Raw genomic sequence first — 20,669 nt, forward strand, 5'->3', positions numbered from 1 at the left:
TATTTTTATATTCCCCAAATCTGCACTTTTTTTTTTTTTATGTCCCATGAGAATAATCTATCATAGAATTCGGTTTGCGGGACCAGCTATGTTTTATTTACTATGCACCGCCACTGTAGTTTGAACTAGCCATCAATAGCCAGCACTATAGCTTTGTAATCCAAACTAAAAGGTACCTCTAGGTTTGATAAACTGAATTATAGTTCAGTGTATATTATCAATAGTACGATTGAGTCTTGAAATACCTTAAACACTGATATAATTTAGGATATAATTAGGTCTGGTAAATTTAATTTAAAAATTGTTTTCAATTTATTAATTTTCAGCTGCTTTCCAATTTTTCTTAATCTTACTTCAGGCAAAATGTTGTAATTCCTTCAGTACTCATGATTTCAAAAGCCTCTCAATTTCTAGGTTAAGGGCTCTGGGACAGCTATTGCCTAGAGTCTACTTCTGTGCTTTTTATTTAGTAGGAAAAATCTTCAAAATAAGTGGGAAACTATAGAATGTTTTCTATATTAAACAGAAAAGCTATTCTCACTCAAGCAATTGATCCTTTACTACAGCTTTGTTTTACATAAAGTTGTTCTCCCTGAGAATAAGAACCTCACTCCTCAGGAGGGGCTGGATTTAAACTCAGAGGCCGTGAAAATGCCCATGGTACTTTAACCTCATGAAACTCCTTGATATCTACGTTCATACTCCATCCTGTTTTTCTTTGTTATTATCATTATTATTTCTGCCGTTTTCATTCTACTTGTTGGTAGTTTCTTCTTTATCTACCCCTAATGCACTGACCCACAGTAATTTACTACCTTGAAGAGCTTTGCCTTTGGTGAAGCTTCAGAGATAAATTTAAAAAGCGCTCCAGGAGATATTGTGAGATGTAAATCTGTTACTTAGGATTCATAAGGCAGAATTCTTAGCACATGTGTTTAGTGTGTGTGAAATTGCCATGTATGCATTCACTCAACAAATATTTATTGAGAAATAGCCAAGAGCTAAGCATTTGGAAATACAAAGGTTACCAAAAGAGGGTCTTCCACTATCAGAGTCGACAGTCATGTGAAGGCGATAGATTGGAATATGGTAAGTACAATAATGGAGTTGTTCATAGGGTATTACTGGAGGAATGAGAAGAAGCAAATAACTAGTTCAGTTTAAGGTAGGAAGACGGTTTGGAGAGGAGTTCCTGGCTGAGGTGTTGGCGCATTACTCCAGTCTTAACAGATGAGTATAAATTAGCCACCCAGATTTTGCACTATATCATAAATTCACATACATCTAGGGAAAAACCCTATGGCCAGTAAGTGTGAGAAGATGTGTCTAACCTATTCTGCTATTACACTATATGAAGATATTCTATAGTGCTTTTTTTTTTTCTTAAGACATTCTAGGATAACACAAATTATTAGTAGCCCATATATATACAGGAACATATTTGGCTAAGACTAAATGCATGGCAAAGCAATGCAAGGTTATGACACAATGGGCTGGAGATAGAGCCCTGAACTTCATATATTTAAAAGTAACCTAGATGATTTTTTGTGTGTTTATAGTGGGTCTGTCCCGTCATTTGGGGATCCCTGATTTTGTGTAATATGGAAACTTTTGATAACTGAAATTGAATATAAATCATTACAAATCCTTTTCTTACTCAGTTCAGGAATGGAAGGTATGAAATTTGGTTGGGAAGATTGATGTAGGTTTTATTACTCTTTCTCAAATTGATAAAGTTCTTGGCTCTAAAGATCTACTTAAAGGCATAATCTCCAACTCTTTTCGCTTCGAAAAGTATTGAAAATTTTAGTTTCCTAGCCACCATCTATTATGCCATTATTAATACCAAGTTAAAGAGCAAGAATTGATTTTCTTTTTGGAAACATTACTTCCTAGATTATAACTTTATGGCTAATGCTTATCTCACTTAGATTACCACATGCTGAGAATTAAAAGTGAAGGGCATAGAACTATCTTCTAAAACTAAATAGTTGCCTGTAGGGTGTATAATTTAAGCATATCATTGATGGTATATATTATATTGGAATTTCATTTTGAGACAACCTTAAGAATAGCTTATTTTCATATATTGCAACTGACTCCAGCTGCTTATATTTATAAAACATTGTGTTTTATAACTTTATTCCAGCTTATAAAGGTTACTTAGAAACCTAATTTGCTAAATGAAGATATTATCTAGTGTTTTTTTCTTAAGACATTCTAGCATAATACTAATTATTAGTAGCCAATATATATACAGTAACATATTCTTTATAATTTTTCTTATAAATTATATCTAAAATCTCATTATGTGTACTTTTTAAAGGGCCATAAAAGGAAACTTTTACATACCAGCTCTTAAAACAATAACATTAGGTTCTAACTATTTTATGTGGTAATGAAATAGGATGGATTTTATGGTGGTAGTTTGGTTCTGAAAGATTAATCAAATTTCCTACATGATATGGGTGTGAAGTAAGCAAGACACTGGTATTTTTGTGGCTCATTATTCTGGTATTGAAAGGAAGAGGGCAAGTAACAAGTGGCACTGAAAATACATTTATTTCCAAGAATATAATTTCCATCTCTGTAAATTATAATTCTCATTGATTCTATTACACTGCAAGTATGAAACATTGTAGAAAAGAAGTTCATAATAGGTAAATCATATTACAGCTAGAGTTTGTGACTGTTTTTTAAAGTATTTTTGTCAAAAACAAAAATAAAATGATAGTGAATTCTCCCATATATCTCTTTATTAAAATTGCTTCAAGTTATTTATAATATATAATAAAAACAATAAATATACTTAACAGGTAACTATAAAATATGCATCATAGGTAACTATAAAAAATGCCCAGTGACTAAAATATATTTATAGAATACTATTGTCAACCAAAATATTAACAAGATGAAAATAATATAGTAAAACTCTTTCTCCTTTTTAGATAGTTTTCATCTTTATAAATGCATTTGAAAGTAAATGTAGCAATCATTTACTCCAGTGGAACTGAACTTTCAGCAATTTTTAAAAGCTCTTCTGTATCATAGTGAGATAATTATTCCTCAGAGATCAGACTTTGTTCTACTCTAATTTACATTTTTTGTGTAGTTTAAAATCTCCCCAATACAATTACTATTCCATAGAATGATAGATGAAAAAGTGGGAAAATTTTTCTGATCCCCACAAAAGAGAAATGTGCAATTTGAAAAATGTTGAATATAAAATGTGCCAACTCATCAGAGAATTTATGTTGTTTATATGATTAATTGCATGAAAGACAAGAGAGAAAGAATTTTAGGGTTTTTAAAAAATATTTGTTTGATGTCTATTAGACATAGAAAGAGCAGCCAGCCTGTGAGATTTTTCCAAGTTGAGAACCACTTCTATAGTATCAGGGGTCAATAAATAAGAGTTTGATTTATTCCCATGTATACGAAATGTCTTTGATGATTTTATGGTCTTAACTTTCTGTCAGTTTTAGAAAGAAACCCAATGGGACTATTAATTCAATCATAGCATAATTAAAAACACACAATACCTACATTTAAATAATGAGACACAAAGTGAAAAATACATAGGTATGCACAAACAGATTTGGTGTGTATAGTGCATGTATGGAATTTTTCATAAACAATAATTTTGGTCATTCTTTGTTCAACCTTATTGTGCTTTCATCTCTACATTCATTAATTCTAATTCTTGTCATAAGTGAAATGCTCTTTAACCTGGATCTCAACTCACATATGAAAACAAAAGTAGAAAATGGGAGAGAGAAATGCTCATGACATTAATAGCATGGAGAAAAGCTACTGAACATAGACAATCAAGTCAGTCTTTTCTCCTTAAGACTAAGGAAGAACTTGCAAAGTTTGTATGAGCAGATTTGTACTCATAAAATATTTACTTTCTCTAAAATTTTGGACAAGGAGGCTATAACTAGTTTCAGTTAGTAGTGGGAGTCCTTGCTGTTTAATTTCCTAAACCGTAACTTAATAATATTTTACTATTCCAGCTTCGGTGAAATTAGAATAGGTATATTCTACAGGTATATTTAATACAGATATATTTAAAATTGTTAAAAGATGGTATAATATAGAGAAAACGACACTGGACTAGAAGTCGGTAGACCAGAATTTTACATCTATCTGTGTGATGCAGAAAATTAATTTAGGCTTGAGCTTCCTTATATTGAATGGGTATGTGAAGCTAGACGGACTGTAACAATCTTTCTGCACTGAATTTGATTATTCTATTGATATGAATATCTCATAGAGGGGCGGGGCTAGAGGGGCGGGGCAAGATGGCTGACAAGAAAAGGCGCCAGCCAGAGTGTCTCCACAAGAAAGATAGATTTTAGAAGAAAGTGAAAAAAATAAACAGGCAGACAAACATAGACCTGATGAGGGTCAGAATGAAGGGTGCCTGAAACTACAGGAGACTCCACGGGAAGAAGTCGCGGGGGAGAACTGGAAGGAGAAAGGCCTCCCACAGGCTTGGAGACCAGCGACGAGGGTAGGTGGAGCGGTTGACTTCCCCCTCCCTCGCCCCTCGGACTGCTGGTGGCTCCTGAGCGGCTGGAGAGACCTGCCCACACCAGCCCAGAGACACCGCCGCCAGTGAGCGGTGAGTCTCTTGCGGACACGGCGCCGGGCTCCCGGCTCCCTCAGGGCACCTTCCCGCGCAGACCCGAGCCTCGCGGCAGACGCCATATTGCTCCATTCTCTCCTTTCCCCTCCCTACCCGCGGCTGCTGAGAGACAATTTAGCCACCACTCGGAGGCATCTCCAGGGAACGGGACCTTTCCTTTTGGGGCCCTACAGCGGACTGAGGGGTACTCAGACTGCGAGCTGCCCACCCGCCGGCCCTCCCAGGCGCCGCTTGCCTGGGAACTCCAGGAGAGCGGGGCAAGTCCTGAGGCGGAGAGACATTAATCCGGCTTGGGCGCCCCATGGGTGACTTGAGACCAGCGCTCCTCCCCCTGGCAGGGTCAGGGACTGATCTCCGGGGCCCAGGGGACAGGCCTGCTGACCAGACTCCGTACACCCAGGTCTCCATGGTGTTGCCCGGGGGCACAGAAGGGATATCTGCGAAGGAGCCTGCCGAGGTGTGTGCCTGCGGGGCAGATCCGCGCGCCTGCGGGGCAGCCTCTGCCCACGGGAGGGCCATGGGCCGGGCTCGCGCTGCGATCCTGGGCAGGGAACCTCCCGGCCCACGTCACAGCCAGGGGAGATCCGCTGGCCTGAGGTCCTGCCCGCCTGCAGAGGGCGGGAGAAACCGGGGAATAGGGGACTGTGGACAGGAGCGAGGCCTGCTCCAGACTGCGGGTCTCAGACAGCCCCAGCCCACAGGCAGGCTTTTCGGCTGAGCGGGGCCATTTCAGCCCCTCCCTGGCAGCTTTGCCCAGCAGCAGAGAACAGACTTTTGACCCCTGCTAACAGCAGTTGTGGAGCTGGAGGGCAGGCTCACCCAACCCAGCTCCACCCAGCCTCACTCCCCGACCTGCCCCTGCCTAGGTAGAGAATAAGGACACACCTGGAAGTCCCAGGGCCCTACCCACCACCTGAGACACTAGAGTGCCTCTCCAGAGGAACAAGAGCTGGTTACAGGACCCAAAAACAACACTGCGGCCTGCCCCTCCAGCAAGCGCCACCTACTGACAGGGAGGCCAATTTGCATCTCCTTTTACTGCATCTACAGACTGATCATACAGGGTGTGGTCCAATCTCACCAACAAACACCGCCTACTGGCTCACAGACTAAACAGGGCGTGTCAATGTCCAAATAAAAATCTAAAGGTAAGAAGCAACAGCTGATCCAGATGGGAAGGAATCAGTGAGGCCGATAGTAACTAAAGGATATGGTAACTAAAACAGCATTGTACTGGCACAAGAACAGAGACATAGACCAATGGAACAGAACTGGGAACCCAGATATAAAACCATCCTCAGATAACCATCTAATCTTTGACAAAGCAGACAAAAACATACACTGGGGAAAAGAATCCTTATTCAATAAATGGTGCTAGGAAAATTTGATAGCCACATGTAGAAGACTGAAACAGGATCCACACCTTCCACCGCCCACAAAAATCAGCTCCTGGTGGATAACAGACTTAAACCTAAAGCATGACACTGTAAGAATTCTAGAAGAAAATGTTGGGAAAATTCTTATAGACATTGGCTTATGGGAAGAATTTATGAAGAAGACCCCAAAGGCAATCACAGAAACAAGAAAAACAAATAAATGGGACCTGATCAAATTAAAAAGCTTCTGCACAGCCAAGGAAACTATCACGAGAGCAAACAGACAACCTACAGAAAATATTTGCATGTTACACATGTGATAAAGGGCCGATAACTAGAATGTACGTAGAACTGAGAAAATCAGCAAGAAAAAATCAAACAACCCTATCAAAAAGTGGGCAAAGGACACGAACAGAAACTTTTCAAAAGAAGATAGACTAATGGCCAACAAACTTATGAAAAAATGCTCAAATCTCTATCATCAGGGAAATGCAAATCAAAACCACAATCAGATATCACTTAACTCCAATGAGAATGGCCTTCATCAAAAAGTCCCAAAACAATAGATCTTGGCAGGGATGTGGAGAGATAGGAACACTTATACATTGCTGGTGGGACTGCAAACTTGTAGAACCTCTGTGGAAAGCAATTTGGAGATACCTCGAAGAGCTACAAGTAGAACTACCGTTTGACCCAAAAATCCCATTACTGGGCATCTACCCAAAAGAACAAAAGACATTCTATAAAAAAGACTTCTGCACTAGAATGTTTCTAGCAGCACAATTCACAATTGTAAAGATGTAGAAACAGCCCAAGTGCCCATCAATACGTGAGTAGATTAATAATATGTGGTATATGTATACCATGGAGTTCTACTCGGCCACAAAAAACAATGGTGATCTAGCACCTCTTGTATTATCCTACATAGAGCTGGAACCCATTCTACTAAGTAAAGTATCACAAGAATGGAAAAACAAACATCATATGTAGTCACTATCAAATTGGTATTAACTGATCAACACTTAAGTGCACATATAGTAGTAACATTCATAGGGTGTTGAGCAGATGGGAGGGGAGAAGGGATGGGTTTATACACACCTTGTGGGCGTGGTGAACACCGTCTGGGGCATGGACACGCTTGAAGCTCTGACTTGGGCGGGGCAAAGGGAATATACGCAACCTAAACCTAAACATTTGTACCCCCATAATATGCTGAAATAAAAAAAATTAAAAGAATATCAAATAGGATTGTGAATGGTCTTGTGGTACATTAATGAGCAAGGATTAGAAGTACTATTCCTATAACCTTGAACCATGCTAGTCTGAAATAGAGAAAGAAATACACCATTATGTTATCCAACCCTTATTTCTTGATTTAATGTCCTTCTTATTGGACTGTATTCTTGAGTAGTTAGACCAGTTAGAATGTTGTCACCTTCAAGTAAAAGAAAAGCCTAACTCAAAGTTTATTAAATAGTAAAAACAAAAACATAATCTTGTCTAAGAAGAAATCCAGAGACAGGGACTCTCCAGAGTTGGTTGATTAAAAGAAACAGTGTCACCGACAGGGAGGCAGGTCTACTCAGTTTTTTTGCTCTTCAGTTTTCCCACAGCTGACTGTCTCCACATTTGTGGGATGTATCAACAGTTCCCAACAATACAAGAAGACAAAACCACATCCAAAGGATAACAACTATCATTTTTCTGTTGCTCTCTTTAGTGGAGAGGAAATATGAAGCCTCCCCCCAGACTTGCAGCCTCCCACCAGACTTCATATTTCTCTCAGCCCTAGGAGAACCAGCATTTGAGCAAATCAGGAAGTTTTGTTTTGCTTTTGAAAGAAGCAGGAAGGAGGTCATTAAATGAACAGTGGGCAGGCAGTCAACAATATCTGCCCATAATAATTCTTTCCTTTCAGAAATGCTATCAATTGGTTCTAGAGTTTCTATTTGGTTCTTTTGGTAGTGTTCATTTCTTTGCTGAGACTTACCATTTTTTAAAGACTTGGGACATAGTTAAAATTGCTGCTTAAAATCCTTTCTCCTAATTTCAACATAGGCATCGTCACATAGTTAGTTTGTATGAATTGTTTTTCTACTTTTTTGCATGTCTGCTCATTTAAATATTTGCCAGGTGTTATGGATGAAATATTTTTGAAAGTCTGTATTTTATTTTCTTCCTTTAGAGAAAGAATGGGGTTATTCTAGCAGGACGTTACTAATAATTTACCAGGAGATTGGATTGGTTTTTGAGGCTTTTTAAAAGTTTGGGACTCTTATGTCTTCCAGCATCATGAGGCCTCTTTGTCAGTGGCAGATACTCACATAGGAGTAGGCATATCTGCATAGGCATGGAAGCTGCTGCAGCCTTTGTTTTTACAGTCCTCATCCAAGTTCAACATCCTGAAACCACCACAGTAGAAAGTTATATAATTATTGCTGTTTTGATTTTTCTCCTTTGGCACCCAAAGTTCATCTGTCTTTCCCTTTTGCACTGCAATATGTTTAACAATAAATGTGATTATAACCTATCTAGTATTTCTTTGTATTTGGAAGATGAGATGAAGTGTAGATCAGCTCAGTCCAGTGCGCTCTCAGAAGCCCCCCTTAATTAGTTTTTTAATTGCATCTATGATAAGTGCTACAAAGGAAGGCTTACCATAGAAAAGAGGGCCCTGTGTATTTTCGAAGGGTGGAGTACCAGATACAAAGGTTTCCCTAAAGAAGTGATATATTCTATCTAAGGGGAGATCTGAAGGTAGATAAGGGGCACTTTTTATGCGGATAGAACAACGACATGCAAAGGTCCTGAGGCAGAGTGGAGCTTGGCACATTTCAGGGCCTGAATAAAGGCCCATGTGTTTGGAACTCAAAGAGCAAGGATTCAGGTGTTATAAGATGAGATTTCGTGAGGCAGACAGTGGAAAAATCACGAAAGACCTTGTCAGCTATGTCAAGATATTTGGATTCTATCTTGCCTTTTCCTATATCACAGATCTTGCTAAAATAACTCATCACATGTGAATTCTTATCTAAATGTAAAGTGTTAAGTTCTTATAACCATTATACTACTATAGAGGGAAATGCTAGTTCCACCCCTTCAGGAAATATGACTAAATATCCAATTATAGAACAATTTGAGATACAATTTTTTCCTAAAATAACACTTTCAGACAAACAATCTATTTTGAAAGGAAATATGGATAATAATATATAGCTTATTCACCATCAGTAACCTTTTCGTGGGTAGTTTCTTAAAAAGAAAGTTTTGGTTAGGTTCTGGAAATGCCAGTTCATTAATATAGATTTATATCATTGTGCCTGTCTTAGAATTATTCTAGCTGTGATTAAACTCACCATAAATAACCTGGACCTTTTTAAAATGAGGTTTAAATAACAGTACATTTCCCAAGTTAAGGTTTTAAAAAAAATTATTATTTTCTGCAAATCTACTTAATAAAGCTTGGAAGGCAGTCATGTGCTTCTTTATTGTGCTGGGCAAATATAAGTTGCTTTTGCTTTTCTGTTCCTTGGAAATTTGGTTCAGAAATCAGTCACATTGTAAAGCATGTCATTGAGATGCTTTTTGGCCATAGACATTCCCTATAGTGAAAGATGTCAGTGCACTGAATAAGAAAGGGTTTATATGCCAGGTAAAGAGATCAACACTGTGCATCTGAAATGAGCTTTTATTTTGTTACTTATTTTCACCATTATATCAGAAAGTTTTCAAAAGATTTAAAGAGTACTTGTGGGTGGGAAGAACATTTCTCACTATCAAAATGATGCTGCTAATTATAACTAAATGAGAAAAAATTATGAAAATACTTTTATTTTCTCTCTCTGCTAAGGAAAAATTCTTTAACCATCCTGTAGTTTAAACCATTCTGTATTTTATGTCGACATGTATGTTTTCCCATTAAACTTGTCTGTCATACTGAAAATAGATTACAGCTGAACTTTTGAACTAGCTTGGTAGAAAATTCCTTCCACACGAAGGATCCCAGTGACAATAGTGCAAAGCCAATTCACCATAGTATAATACTTTAGGTTAAATGTTTTAAGAACTAGTTGAAAGTCTCAAATCCTCTAATTTTTCAAGAATACATTTAATGTCATATTTATGAGTTTTGCTATTAATTTTACATAGAACCATTCTTTTGATACTTATGGACTGAGAAAGGTTTGTAAGTCTCAATTCAGCTTTATCTAAATGTCACTAAATTTTAAATTCTAAAATCTTGGTCAGCATTCATAAGCAACAAGACATGTGTAAATATTACCGAGCAATTTTATTGAAGATTCATGGAAGTGACAGGGAGAGGGTGAACTGTATATAAATGTGCTCAGTGGAGATTACATTGTCTTTGTTTTTTGTTTACAGTAGTTATGGTGATTAATGAACCACTGTATCCAGCTTTGATATCATACTTTTTTTTTTTTTTTTTGCCAGGTTAAGGGACTGTCTTTTGTGATATAAAGCACATTTGTTCAGTTCCCTGAAACTGTAATTCACAGAGTTGGCAGAGAGAGAGTTATGTATCCCAAAGTGCATGGATTGTATTATCTAGTGAACCCTGCTAATGCAGGAACATGAGAGTACCTGAATCTTGTTCTACTCTCATTGGCCTTTTTATGGGTTGTCTGCACTAGAGGAAACCATGACTTCACATTAGAGACTTTTCTTCTTTTTTCTTGTCAACCACAGGCATATTTTTTGGTGAATCTACCCAAAGATACTTGGATATTTTGGGCCCAATAATATCTATTGTTAAAAACATTAATGTTCAAAATATGGAACAATTGTAAACCGGTTGTAGGCACCAACAAATTAGAAGGACAATGGCCATAAACATAAAACAGAATGACTGTGCTCGCCTTGGCAGCTGATTAGCAAGTGGCTCTGGTAGTCCCTTCGCTGACTGCCTCAACCTGATTGAGAATGGTTTTGATTACTATAGGCTGGTAGCAGATCTGTTTTTTAATGGAGAAGTAAAATGTTTCAAGAGAGATTGTTTTGTTTTTCATACGTGAAAGAATATTAGTTATTATATTTTGGTATCAACTATTAAGAAGTTAATAACTGTGATGAGTCTCTTGAGGTCGCTGACAGAATCCTATTAATCTCTGCAACTTTAGCCACTGTTGCTCTTCTGGGTACAATGTGGATGTTTTCAATAGTTGTGAAAAATGCCATCATTCTCTTTTTGTAATTAAGAGTAGATCCAAATCATTGATGTATAAAACAAATGGCTACTTTTATCTTCTAAATGCGTTTCTGTTTATGGCCCATCTTAACGGTTTGAAAATGACAGAGATCCTTAAATTCGTAAATGGCAAATTATAATCTTCAAAGCTTTAGTAAATTCCTGAAATATAGTCTTAGAACTTCACACTAGCATGGTTCTGGAAAGTTTCGTCAGTCCTCACGGATATTTAGATCCACGATTGGACAGTTTTAAAGACTAAGCAAGCTAATTAAAAGTAATTATAGAAATGTTTGTTTAATTATTTTATTGTAAGAGTGCTGGAAAACTTGGAACCATGGGCGGTAGGCCTACAAGACATAACAATTCACCATGCAGAAAAATTTCTCTGTGTAAATGAGAGTTGTGTGCATAGGTTATTATAAAGAATTGTGTTTTATTTATTCATTCATTCAGTATTTTTATTTAGTCAATTTCAGTTATATAATTATTTACTGAGTCAGACTAATATGTGCCAAACATGAGGCTAGTTCACAACTTAAACCTGATAAATCTTTGAAAATTCTATTTTAATTAAAGTACTACTGTAACTTACTATATACTTACCATGTCTTCTAATTTTTATACTCTATTTTATTCTTCTTGGTCTTAGAAAAAATGGACATAGAAGGCATTAATATATTAATAAAATAGAAACCTTTAAGAATGTTTGTATAGTTCACTGCAGTTGTGTATAATATAATTAAAATGATTGATTCATATCAGATAAATATGTATTTTAAGGTGAAAATAATGATTCTTGGGATAACTGTAAGTATGCTGTTTTTGTTTATTTGCTTGTTTTTCACATGAGATGTAGCATCAGGTACTTGTTTAAGCTAGTATACATTGCCAGCATTCAAATCTCAGCAATATCCCTTCTTGGCTGTGTGACCATTGGCAAGTTACTTAACCTCTCTGATTCAAACACCTCAACTGAGAAATAGAGATTATAATAGTACCAACCTAAAAGTGTTGTTTTGAGCATCAAATTTATATGTACATACATATAAAGTCTGTACAAGACTGCCTGAGGTACGATAAGTACAATATAAATATTGGCCTTGTATGTATACACACTGTGTTTTAGTAGGGAAAAGAATCTTATATTGCAAAAGTGCTTTGGTTAGTTCATTTCAGGTCCACTTTTTATTAGCTCTTTATCTCTGAGAAAAGTTACTTATCTCTGCCTGAGTTTCCTTATGTAATACAAAGATGCTCATTCTATCTACTTCCTTAACTTATTCAAGGCTTGAATGAATTAACACACATGAAATGGTTAGCACAGTACATGGCCAATAATCAGCCCTCAAAAAGTCTTAGCCATATTTATTATTTCAGTATAGATATAAAATGGGGGTAGTAATTACTGTCTTATCATTCCAAAGATAATTATGATCAATAACTACTGTGAAGACAAGCAATTGAATGTGATCCAAATGTGCTTTCTTTATTGATTATCCAGTAATTTATAAATAAAATTATACTGTTTGTGAATAATCAGATTTGAGTAAAATTAATTAAGATATATTTTCTTATCTGTATCTTTACCTGACCTTAGTGGCAACTCATTTCTTTGTTTTTCCTTAATTCAAGTTGCTAAAGAATCTTGTCATATAATTTAGAAAATTATGTATGTGCATATATATTATTTATATGAATATAAATATGGTATTGAAATTCAGTACAAGTCCTAAGCTATTTTTAATAAATATTCTGAACTGTATTATAATATTATCATTATTGATAGGTCCATTGGTTTTAACAAATGGAAACAGATTTATACAAACATTTAAAAACGACAATTGTGATAGTCTTTTTTTGTATGATTTTAGGTCTGCCTTATTTTCGCTTTTTGAAAATTATCAATCTTAATATCCTTTTTTTACATGTGTCTTCAATATGAGTCATGTTAAATGATTTTCAAAATGCATTATTTTTAAATAATAGCTGATTTTCAACTAAATCAAAATAAATATGAGTGTTTTATTTTTGCATTCATTACTATCCTAAAAATTTAACCACTGTATGATACGCATGTGTAGGGGAAGAAAAGTTTTCTTTTTATCCTGCCCGTTTTGGATCAGGGCCTTGTAAATTAGACTGGCAAGAGACAGATTAACAAAAGAAAAACAAACAGAATTTTATAAACATGTATATCCTGGACACACATAGGAGCACTCAGTGATGAGTAACTCAAAGGGGTGGTTAGAACTTGGGCTCATGTAGCATCTCAACAAATACATTTTTAGAGAAGTGACAAAACAAAGGAAACTAAAGATCGAAACTGGAGGACCAGAGAAAAGAGACATGAGTTTATTCGGGGTATTTACGTGCCAGGCACTGGAGGTGGCAGGCTGGGCGTTCTCCACACCGCACCCAGAAATAGCAAGTAGTTATACAGGCTAGGACAAAGAAAGAAACATTAACTTGGGGATATGGTGTGCGTCGCCTGGTGTGGTAGGGCAGTCTTCTGTGAAGGTCAGGATGTTCTCAGCTCCCTGGGGGTGGGAGCCTTAGGTGGGTGGTGGTGCTGGCCAGTCCCCTGCAGCTTTCTTTGTTTTAACTCCTTTGGCTTCCTTGGACAGAGTTGGGGCCAGGATTTCCAATTACCCAACATAGTCTTTGAGTTTTTACGTTGGCAAACTGTAGGAAGATGAATGTATGGAGGAAGAATGGAAGATGAGGACTGTTTAGTGAGGTTTGTTATGTAGCTCCCTTGGGTAATGTCACCCAGCTGATAAGGGTCTAGAATTGTGTCTCCTAATTAACGTCTGTCCTTCCTGGTAGGGAGGGGAGGAGGAACATCTTTGTAAATTGATGTTTGCTTTTAGGCAAATAGAGGGAGGGCAGGGAGCTTTTCTTGTATCTTCTTCTCAATTGCCTTTAGCTCAGAATGATCCTATGCCACAGTGGCCTATTTTGGTGTGGCAAATTCTACCTCCCTTCACATGCTAATTACATAAGGAGTTATGCGTCTTTCATTTATTTAACTTTTCTTTCACATGAAATAGTATGTATAGTATCTTAATCACTAAGATGATCACTGATTGCTTTAGGAATTTAATAAATAATTGCCAAATTTATTTTCTCTTAACTTTTTGCTTCTTAATCTTTTCTTTCCAGTTAATTTTTAAGCATATTATCAGAAACCCTAGATATGAACTTTATCTTTTATTGATTTTTGTTGACTTTAAACATTTTAAAAGAGTTAAGTAAGTATCATGTATAAATGAAATGCTAATTGGGGAAAGATTATAATCTAAAACAGTAATTGTCATTGAATCTTACCACAAAATATAAAATTGACCCAATTTATAATTTCTACAGAAGGTCTGAGAATTTTCAAAGACAAATATGAGGACGTGATGAGGTTCATAAGCAATTTTTTCTATTGTACTAGTAACATTGATCAACACCTTCAGAAATACTGCCCTAAGCATGCTGCATTGTAATTTTTTTTCATTTTTTTTTCTTGTTAGGAACCTTTCCCTGAAATTAACAAAAGACGTTGATCAGGAAGCCAGGTGTTCCCATATCAGCCGAATGCCCAGCAGTCCATCTGCAGATTGGCCCCTGCAAGGTGTGGAAGAAAACGGAGGCATAGATTCTTTGCCCTTCAGACTGATGTTACAGGACTGCACAGCGGTCAAGACGTTACTATTAAAGATGAAGAGAGTTCTTCAAGAGGTAAGGGTTTAATCCAAGATTAATGGCTTTCAGTACTGGTGGACAATGAAGTCTGCAGACCTGGTTAGATCCTGCTCTGTTAGTAATTAACTGTATGACACTGAGCAGGGGTCAGGTATCCCCTTGGAGCATAGCTTTAATCATATGTCAAATGAAGGGTTTGGAGTTCTGTTGTATAAGGTACTCTTCAGCTCTAAAATTCTAAGATTTTATGAATGAATTAAAAAAAATTGATTCCAAGCTTTCCCTATTTGTCAGGTAAGGAAAAATAGGCATCAGCTATTAAGTTATGTTTAAATGTTATTATACAGCTATTCAGAGACCTGTTAAATGTACTTCACATTAATAATACTGGAACTTTATTTATATGATACCATACAAGAAGTTTATTTAGTTATTTTTGTTCCAATAATAACCAATCCAGCAAAATTTAAACTGAAGGTTTGAATGATTTTGCCTGATGAATACAATGCCTTCCCACAGCCTACGCTTAGTCAAATAGTGAGCTAGTAAGGAAAATAAACAATGAGATCCTTTTCACCTTTATGCCCAGAAATCAGCCATTCTTTAGGACTCAAGTATGGTATGGTTTGATTTTTATAATTACAACCATTATTTTCTTTGGGGCATTTCTACAAAAGTGCACATACTAGTATTACTTCATAGATGTGAAAGTTAGGGTTAGAAATATTAAGTGACTTCCCTCTAGTATATGTGAATTCAGGACAACAGCCTGAGATTTGTCACTCGAAGTTCAGTGAGTTTTTATTATATCCCATTATCTCTCAATAGATTTCTCTTTATTGATATGTGATATTAATAAATAGTGTGAGAAAATATTATATTATTACTTCGAATAAATAGTATCATGGCTATGTTTTAACAATGATTGTTAATTGTTTTTGTAACATTTTGACAATAATAATAATAATGCCAGAAGCTACCAATGGAGGCCAGAATTCAATCAGGAAAAAGAAGGAAATTTAAGAGAAATGATTGCCGTACACTATGGGGGACATCAATTCATGGGTTCTCAACAATTGTTATAAACAAAAACTAGAAGAGATCTTCTCTGTATCCCATTCCAATTTATCTCACTGGGGCAGTCTTTGTGTCTGGATATTATAAGTGGTATTTTAGATTGGTAACCTTATACCTGATCACTATTAGAATTTCAAGAATTATATGAGCTGGTAGTTAAGGAAAGACATAAAAATAAATTATCTAAATTTAAAATTAAACAGATTATATTTTTAGGGGTAATCAGTACTCAAAACATATTTCCTGTTTACTTTACTATTATCTATACTTGTGAGATTCCTTACATCTTTTGGATTTGTATGGTAGAAGTAAAATATAATAGCTACTGTGCATATTTCCAAATTATAGATTCAGTTATGTCATTTTAATAACTCAAAATCAGCCACGTGGGAGTATTTATGCCACAGAAATTGGCAAAGACAGCAAAGTAGGACTTTTTATTTTTGGCAAGCCTCTTGTTAAATATTTACCGGCATACCACTACATGTATGACCACATGATTTCTGTACTAACACCATAAATATTTTCCTGCAAATGAATAGATAAGTTAGAATCTTCCTGACCCTTGGCTTAATGTGCATTCAGAGCCTCTTTGAACAAGGCAAACTTAATTATTCCTATATTAAAAGATATTAATCTAAAAGTTTATAACATTCAACTATTTAGCTTTCCCTCTCTCTTTGGTCTAGATTTTAATAAAAGATCAATTCAAGTAAAAGGGAGGTAGGAAGAACTGATAGCAAGTGTCAAGAGGCTTTTATAGGCTACTTAATTTTATAATTTTAAAATATTCAGTGATCTTCACTATAGATTCAGTATTCAAAATATACTGAGATTTTTTTTATACTCCCATCTGTTTTTCTTCATTAATGAGTATTTGAAGAAACTGAAAAGAATTGATCTTTAAAGCTCATGTAGAATGAGCAATAATTGTGTATGTTTGTATGGCCCATTTGTAAAGCAGGTGTCTTTATTGTCAACGAGGAATAACAATATTATTATATGAGTAGCATGTACAACTGTTCTAGTAGTAAGACATGCATAATACATGCCTTTTAAAAAACTGTCTATTGAAATGTTCTTTAAGCCAGGAATTTTCAAACTACAATTCACATTTTATTATTAAATTTGAGTTTAAATACCAACAAATCATATTAGATTAATAATGTTTTTTTAATGTAGAAAAAGTGTTTATTCCTATTTTATTATAAACTCATTTTGTGACGCATAGTTCAACTTTTGTTCACAAATTCTACTTTAACTACAGGAGATCCCGATTATCTGATTTTTAAGCTCTTCAATCAATGGCAGGTCTTTCCCAAATGTTCCACAGCCCAAATATTTGTATCAATACATAGACCTGTAAAATCATATTGATTCTCACATAAATAGTTCCTTGATTTTTACTTATCTGGCTATTTTGTTAGAATTGATTCATCTCACTATATCAACGTATTTTTGTTTATTATTATTTTCAACTGGAAAGCATTTCTGTGAATATAACTTTCTTAAATTCTTTTGGGTTGCCTGTGAACGTTATTTGGGATTCACTCCATTAGACAACCCATTTAAGCTTTTAGAATATTAATAGTTTGGTTGAGAAGTTTCATGGGGCATATTTTAAAACCTTAAACAAAAGGCACCTTCTGTCTGAGTGAACCATGTACTCTGCAGCACCACCCTTTATCTTTTAGGATAGCTCTGTATCCATTAAACAGATTTTTAAGGTAATAATACTTTTACATCTGGATTGGTGCAGTAGTTGCACAGGCTTGCCTGTTTATGAAAACTCATCAAATTATACACTTAAGAAGGCGACTCAAGAAATGTCATCACACAACTGTTAGCACCACGGTCAAAGCTTCTATTTATGAAATTTTTGTTTTTCCTTTGTGAGACCCGTAAAAGAACTATGACCATTTATCCTACAAAGTTAGGATACCATTATCAATTCTTATGAATTATTACAGCTTAATTTTCTCCTCACTTTTAGAGTAACATAAAAAAAAAAAATCAACAATACAACGCTATCTTCATATACACCAGTGAATCTCGTTGTATATACTCCCTGAAGAAACCTCTGGTTTAGACAATGGCATATCTTGGATTCACTGAGGACTGATAGGTTTCTTATAAGATTATTCTGTCTGTATAAGGCGTAGCTTTTTATGAAGCTATAAAACTTGATCTTCAAAATAGATAAGGAGGGGAGAAAAGCATAATTCCATGACTGTTTTGCTATGTAAGTAATTGTTTTCAACAATCCGTTGAGAGAGATTAGAGAAGGTGGAGAAAAGTCCTTTTCTAACTCCAGCCCCATCTCACTCAGAAAAATCCGTGGGAGGAAGTTTATTAGAGTGGTAAAGACCACAGGTGTTTAGAATCATAGAGATCTAGGCGTATATCACATTTCTGCCACTTAATAGAATAGCTACTACAAGTTTATAAAGGTTTTCAAGTCTCTGTTTCATCATATGTAATACTAATAACTACCTCATAGGGTTATTTGGATAATTAAATAATGAAATGTGTATAACAGTTATCACAGTGGGAGTGTGAGGTAAGCACCCATGAACATGAGCTACTGCAAAGATCTTATTTGTGTGATAATTACTGACTTTGTCAAGCTAAGTGTAAAATATTTGAGATTTCTTCAACACTTGGGAATATAACAGTAAATGCTCTTTAATAGCATAACATGGATTCATTGAATCATAATTCAATATTAATAATTGTTAATAAAGGCTATGTTAGCTGAAATTAAAAGTAGACGCATTGTTGCCATTTATGTTTTTCTGGTCTTATTCAATTATGGCAGCACATTTGACCTAATATTCCTTGGCAAAAGCCTTACTATGTGTCAATTGAATTTACTGTTTATGGCCAACGTTTAATAATGTTGTTCCACAAGTGAGAATGTAATATCTTCAGGACAGCCTTTAATAGCTTTTTTAATAACAGTAGAAGAAAACAAAACAAAACAAAATAAAAAATAAAATGTCATCTACTGAGAGCTCAAAAAAAATAAAATAAAATAAGGTTGTTCCAGGTGAGAATTCATGGTGACAGACCAGAGTGGTGACAGTTGAGATAGAGAGAAGGCAAGAGATGTGTGGCGTGTTTTGGAAATAACGTCAATATTACATGCTGGTGGATTGGAATAGAGTGATGACAGAAAGAGAAAAAGTAAGAATAACTCTGAAAGTTGTGGCTTGAGTAGCAGGCAGATATTATTGTCATTTTCTGAGCCTGGAACTACTAGGAGAGGAGTTACCTATATGAGGCAGAAGGAAACAAGAGTTCTGCTTTGGCCAGGTAAAGGTTGAGATGCTTATTTAAACATTCAAGTGTATGCATCAGATAGAAATCTGAATTTAAGTGTCTGCATATCCAGAAAGGTCAAGGCTAGAAATATAGATTGAGTATTCATGATCATATAGATTCTGTTTAAAGCTAAGGAAGAGAGAATTTGTATTTAAAACCAGGGTAGGATGCCCCAGTATTTAATGATCAGAAAATCAAGAAGAAGAGTGTCCGGTGAGCTAGGAAGAACAATAAGAATGTAGTGTCTGTAGGGAAGCCAAGAGAAAATATTGCTTCAATAAGGTCAACTTGGGAAGGTGCTGAGAAGTAAGTAGGATAAGAAATGATAAGTAATCATTAGAAATTAATAATCATTTGGCAGTCCTTTGAAATTAATTCCAAAAGTATAATACCTAGGCTTTAGGAATTTCAGTATGTAAAACAACCCATTCATAGTGTTAATTTGCAACACCAAAGCCTAGAATAGAAATAGTAATTTCCAGCAGGTTCTCAGTTGTTAAATTACTGGTTCATTCATTTTCAAAGCATTGGTCTATGAATGTAAAGGATATGAAAATGAATAATACATACCTTGAGTTTTAAAAATATGCTTTAAAGTAAGACATGTCTGAGTTTTGGAAGGACATTATAGATTTTATTAGGTTAATCAAGAATGATAATCAAAAGTTCCTTTTACATAGAATACCTTTTCTATTGAGGTATTATCTTTTATTTAATAAGTGTTACTTATATTACTTAAGGCTATTACTTATGCTGCAGAGGAAATCTAGCAGAGTGATCACAAGATACAGGTACTAGAACAGACTGCTCAGATTTGAATTTCAGCTCTCACACTAACTGGGTGTGTATGATTTGGGTCAAGGTGTTTAATCTCTCTGTGAAAATCTGGTCCCTTCCGGAAGTAGAAGTACTAGGTAAGTATATGTTCAAAACTACTAGATAATTTCAAGATTTCTCCAGTGTTTGTACTAAATTACTCTCTCAGTATAGTATATTCATCTAAAAGAATGTTTTCTGTTAATATACCTCATGTCCCACAAATAATATTTTGAGCACAAAAATCAGGTCACAGATAAATTCATACAGAATATAGAGTTCAAAAATATGTAAACTTAAATAATATATTATTAAGGAATAGACATGTATATAGTAAGACCATTAGAAAAAAATAAGAAAAAAGCAAGGAAATGCTAAACACAATATTCAGCATAAGATTATCTGTGTAGTGAGTAGAAGGTATGTACAATTAGAAAAGTGCACACAGAGGTTTTTGTAGGTATTATTTATTTTATATTCACAGTATATTTTCTTATACATTTCTTTCAAAATCATTATGTATATA

General features: G+C 35.4%; 1 protein-coding gene across 1 annotated transcript in view; it reads left to right on the top strand.

Moving 5' to 3' along the window:
- The window catches only part of CCSER1 (coiled-coil serine-rich protein 1), a 929,337-nt gene that overhangs the window by 325,558 nt on the left and 583,110 nt on the right, over window positions 1-20,669 (top strand). Inside the window, exon 6 of the mRNA XM_012647181.1 lies at window positions 14,755-14,962. Coding sequence (XP_012502635.1) covers window positions 14,755-14,962 — 208 coding nt within the window. The remainder of the gene's footprint in view (window positions 1-14,754; window positions 14,963-20,669) is intronic.

The sequence above is a fragment of the Propithecus coquereli genome, unplaced genomic scaffold (genome assembly GCF_000956105.1).
Source record: "Propithecus coquereli isolate 6110/MARCELLA unplaced genomic scaffold, Pcoq_1.0 Scaffold26, whole genome shotgun sequence".
NCBI classification, from domain to species: Eukaryota; Metazoa; Chordata; class Mammalia; order Primates; family Indriidae; genus Propithecus; species Propithecus coquereli.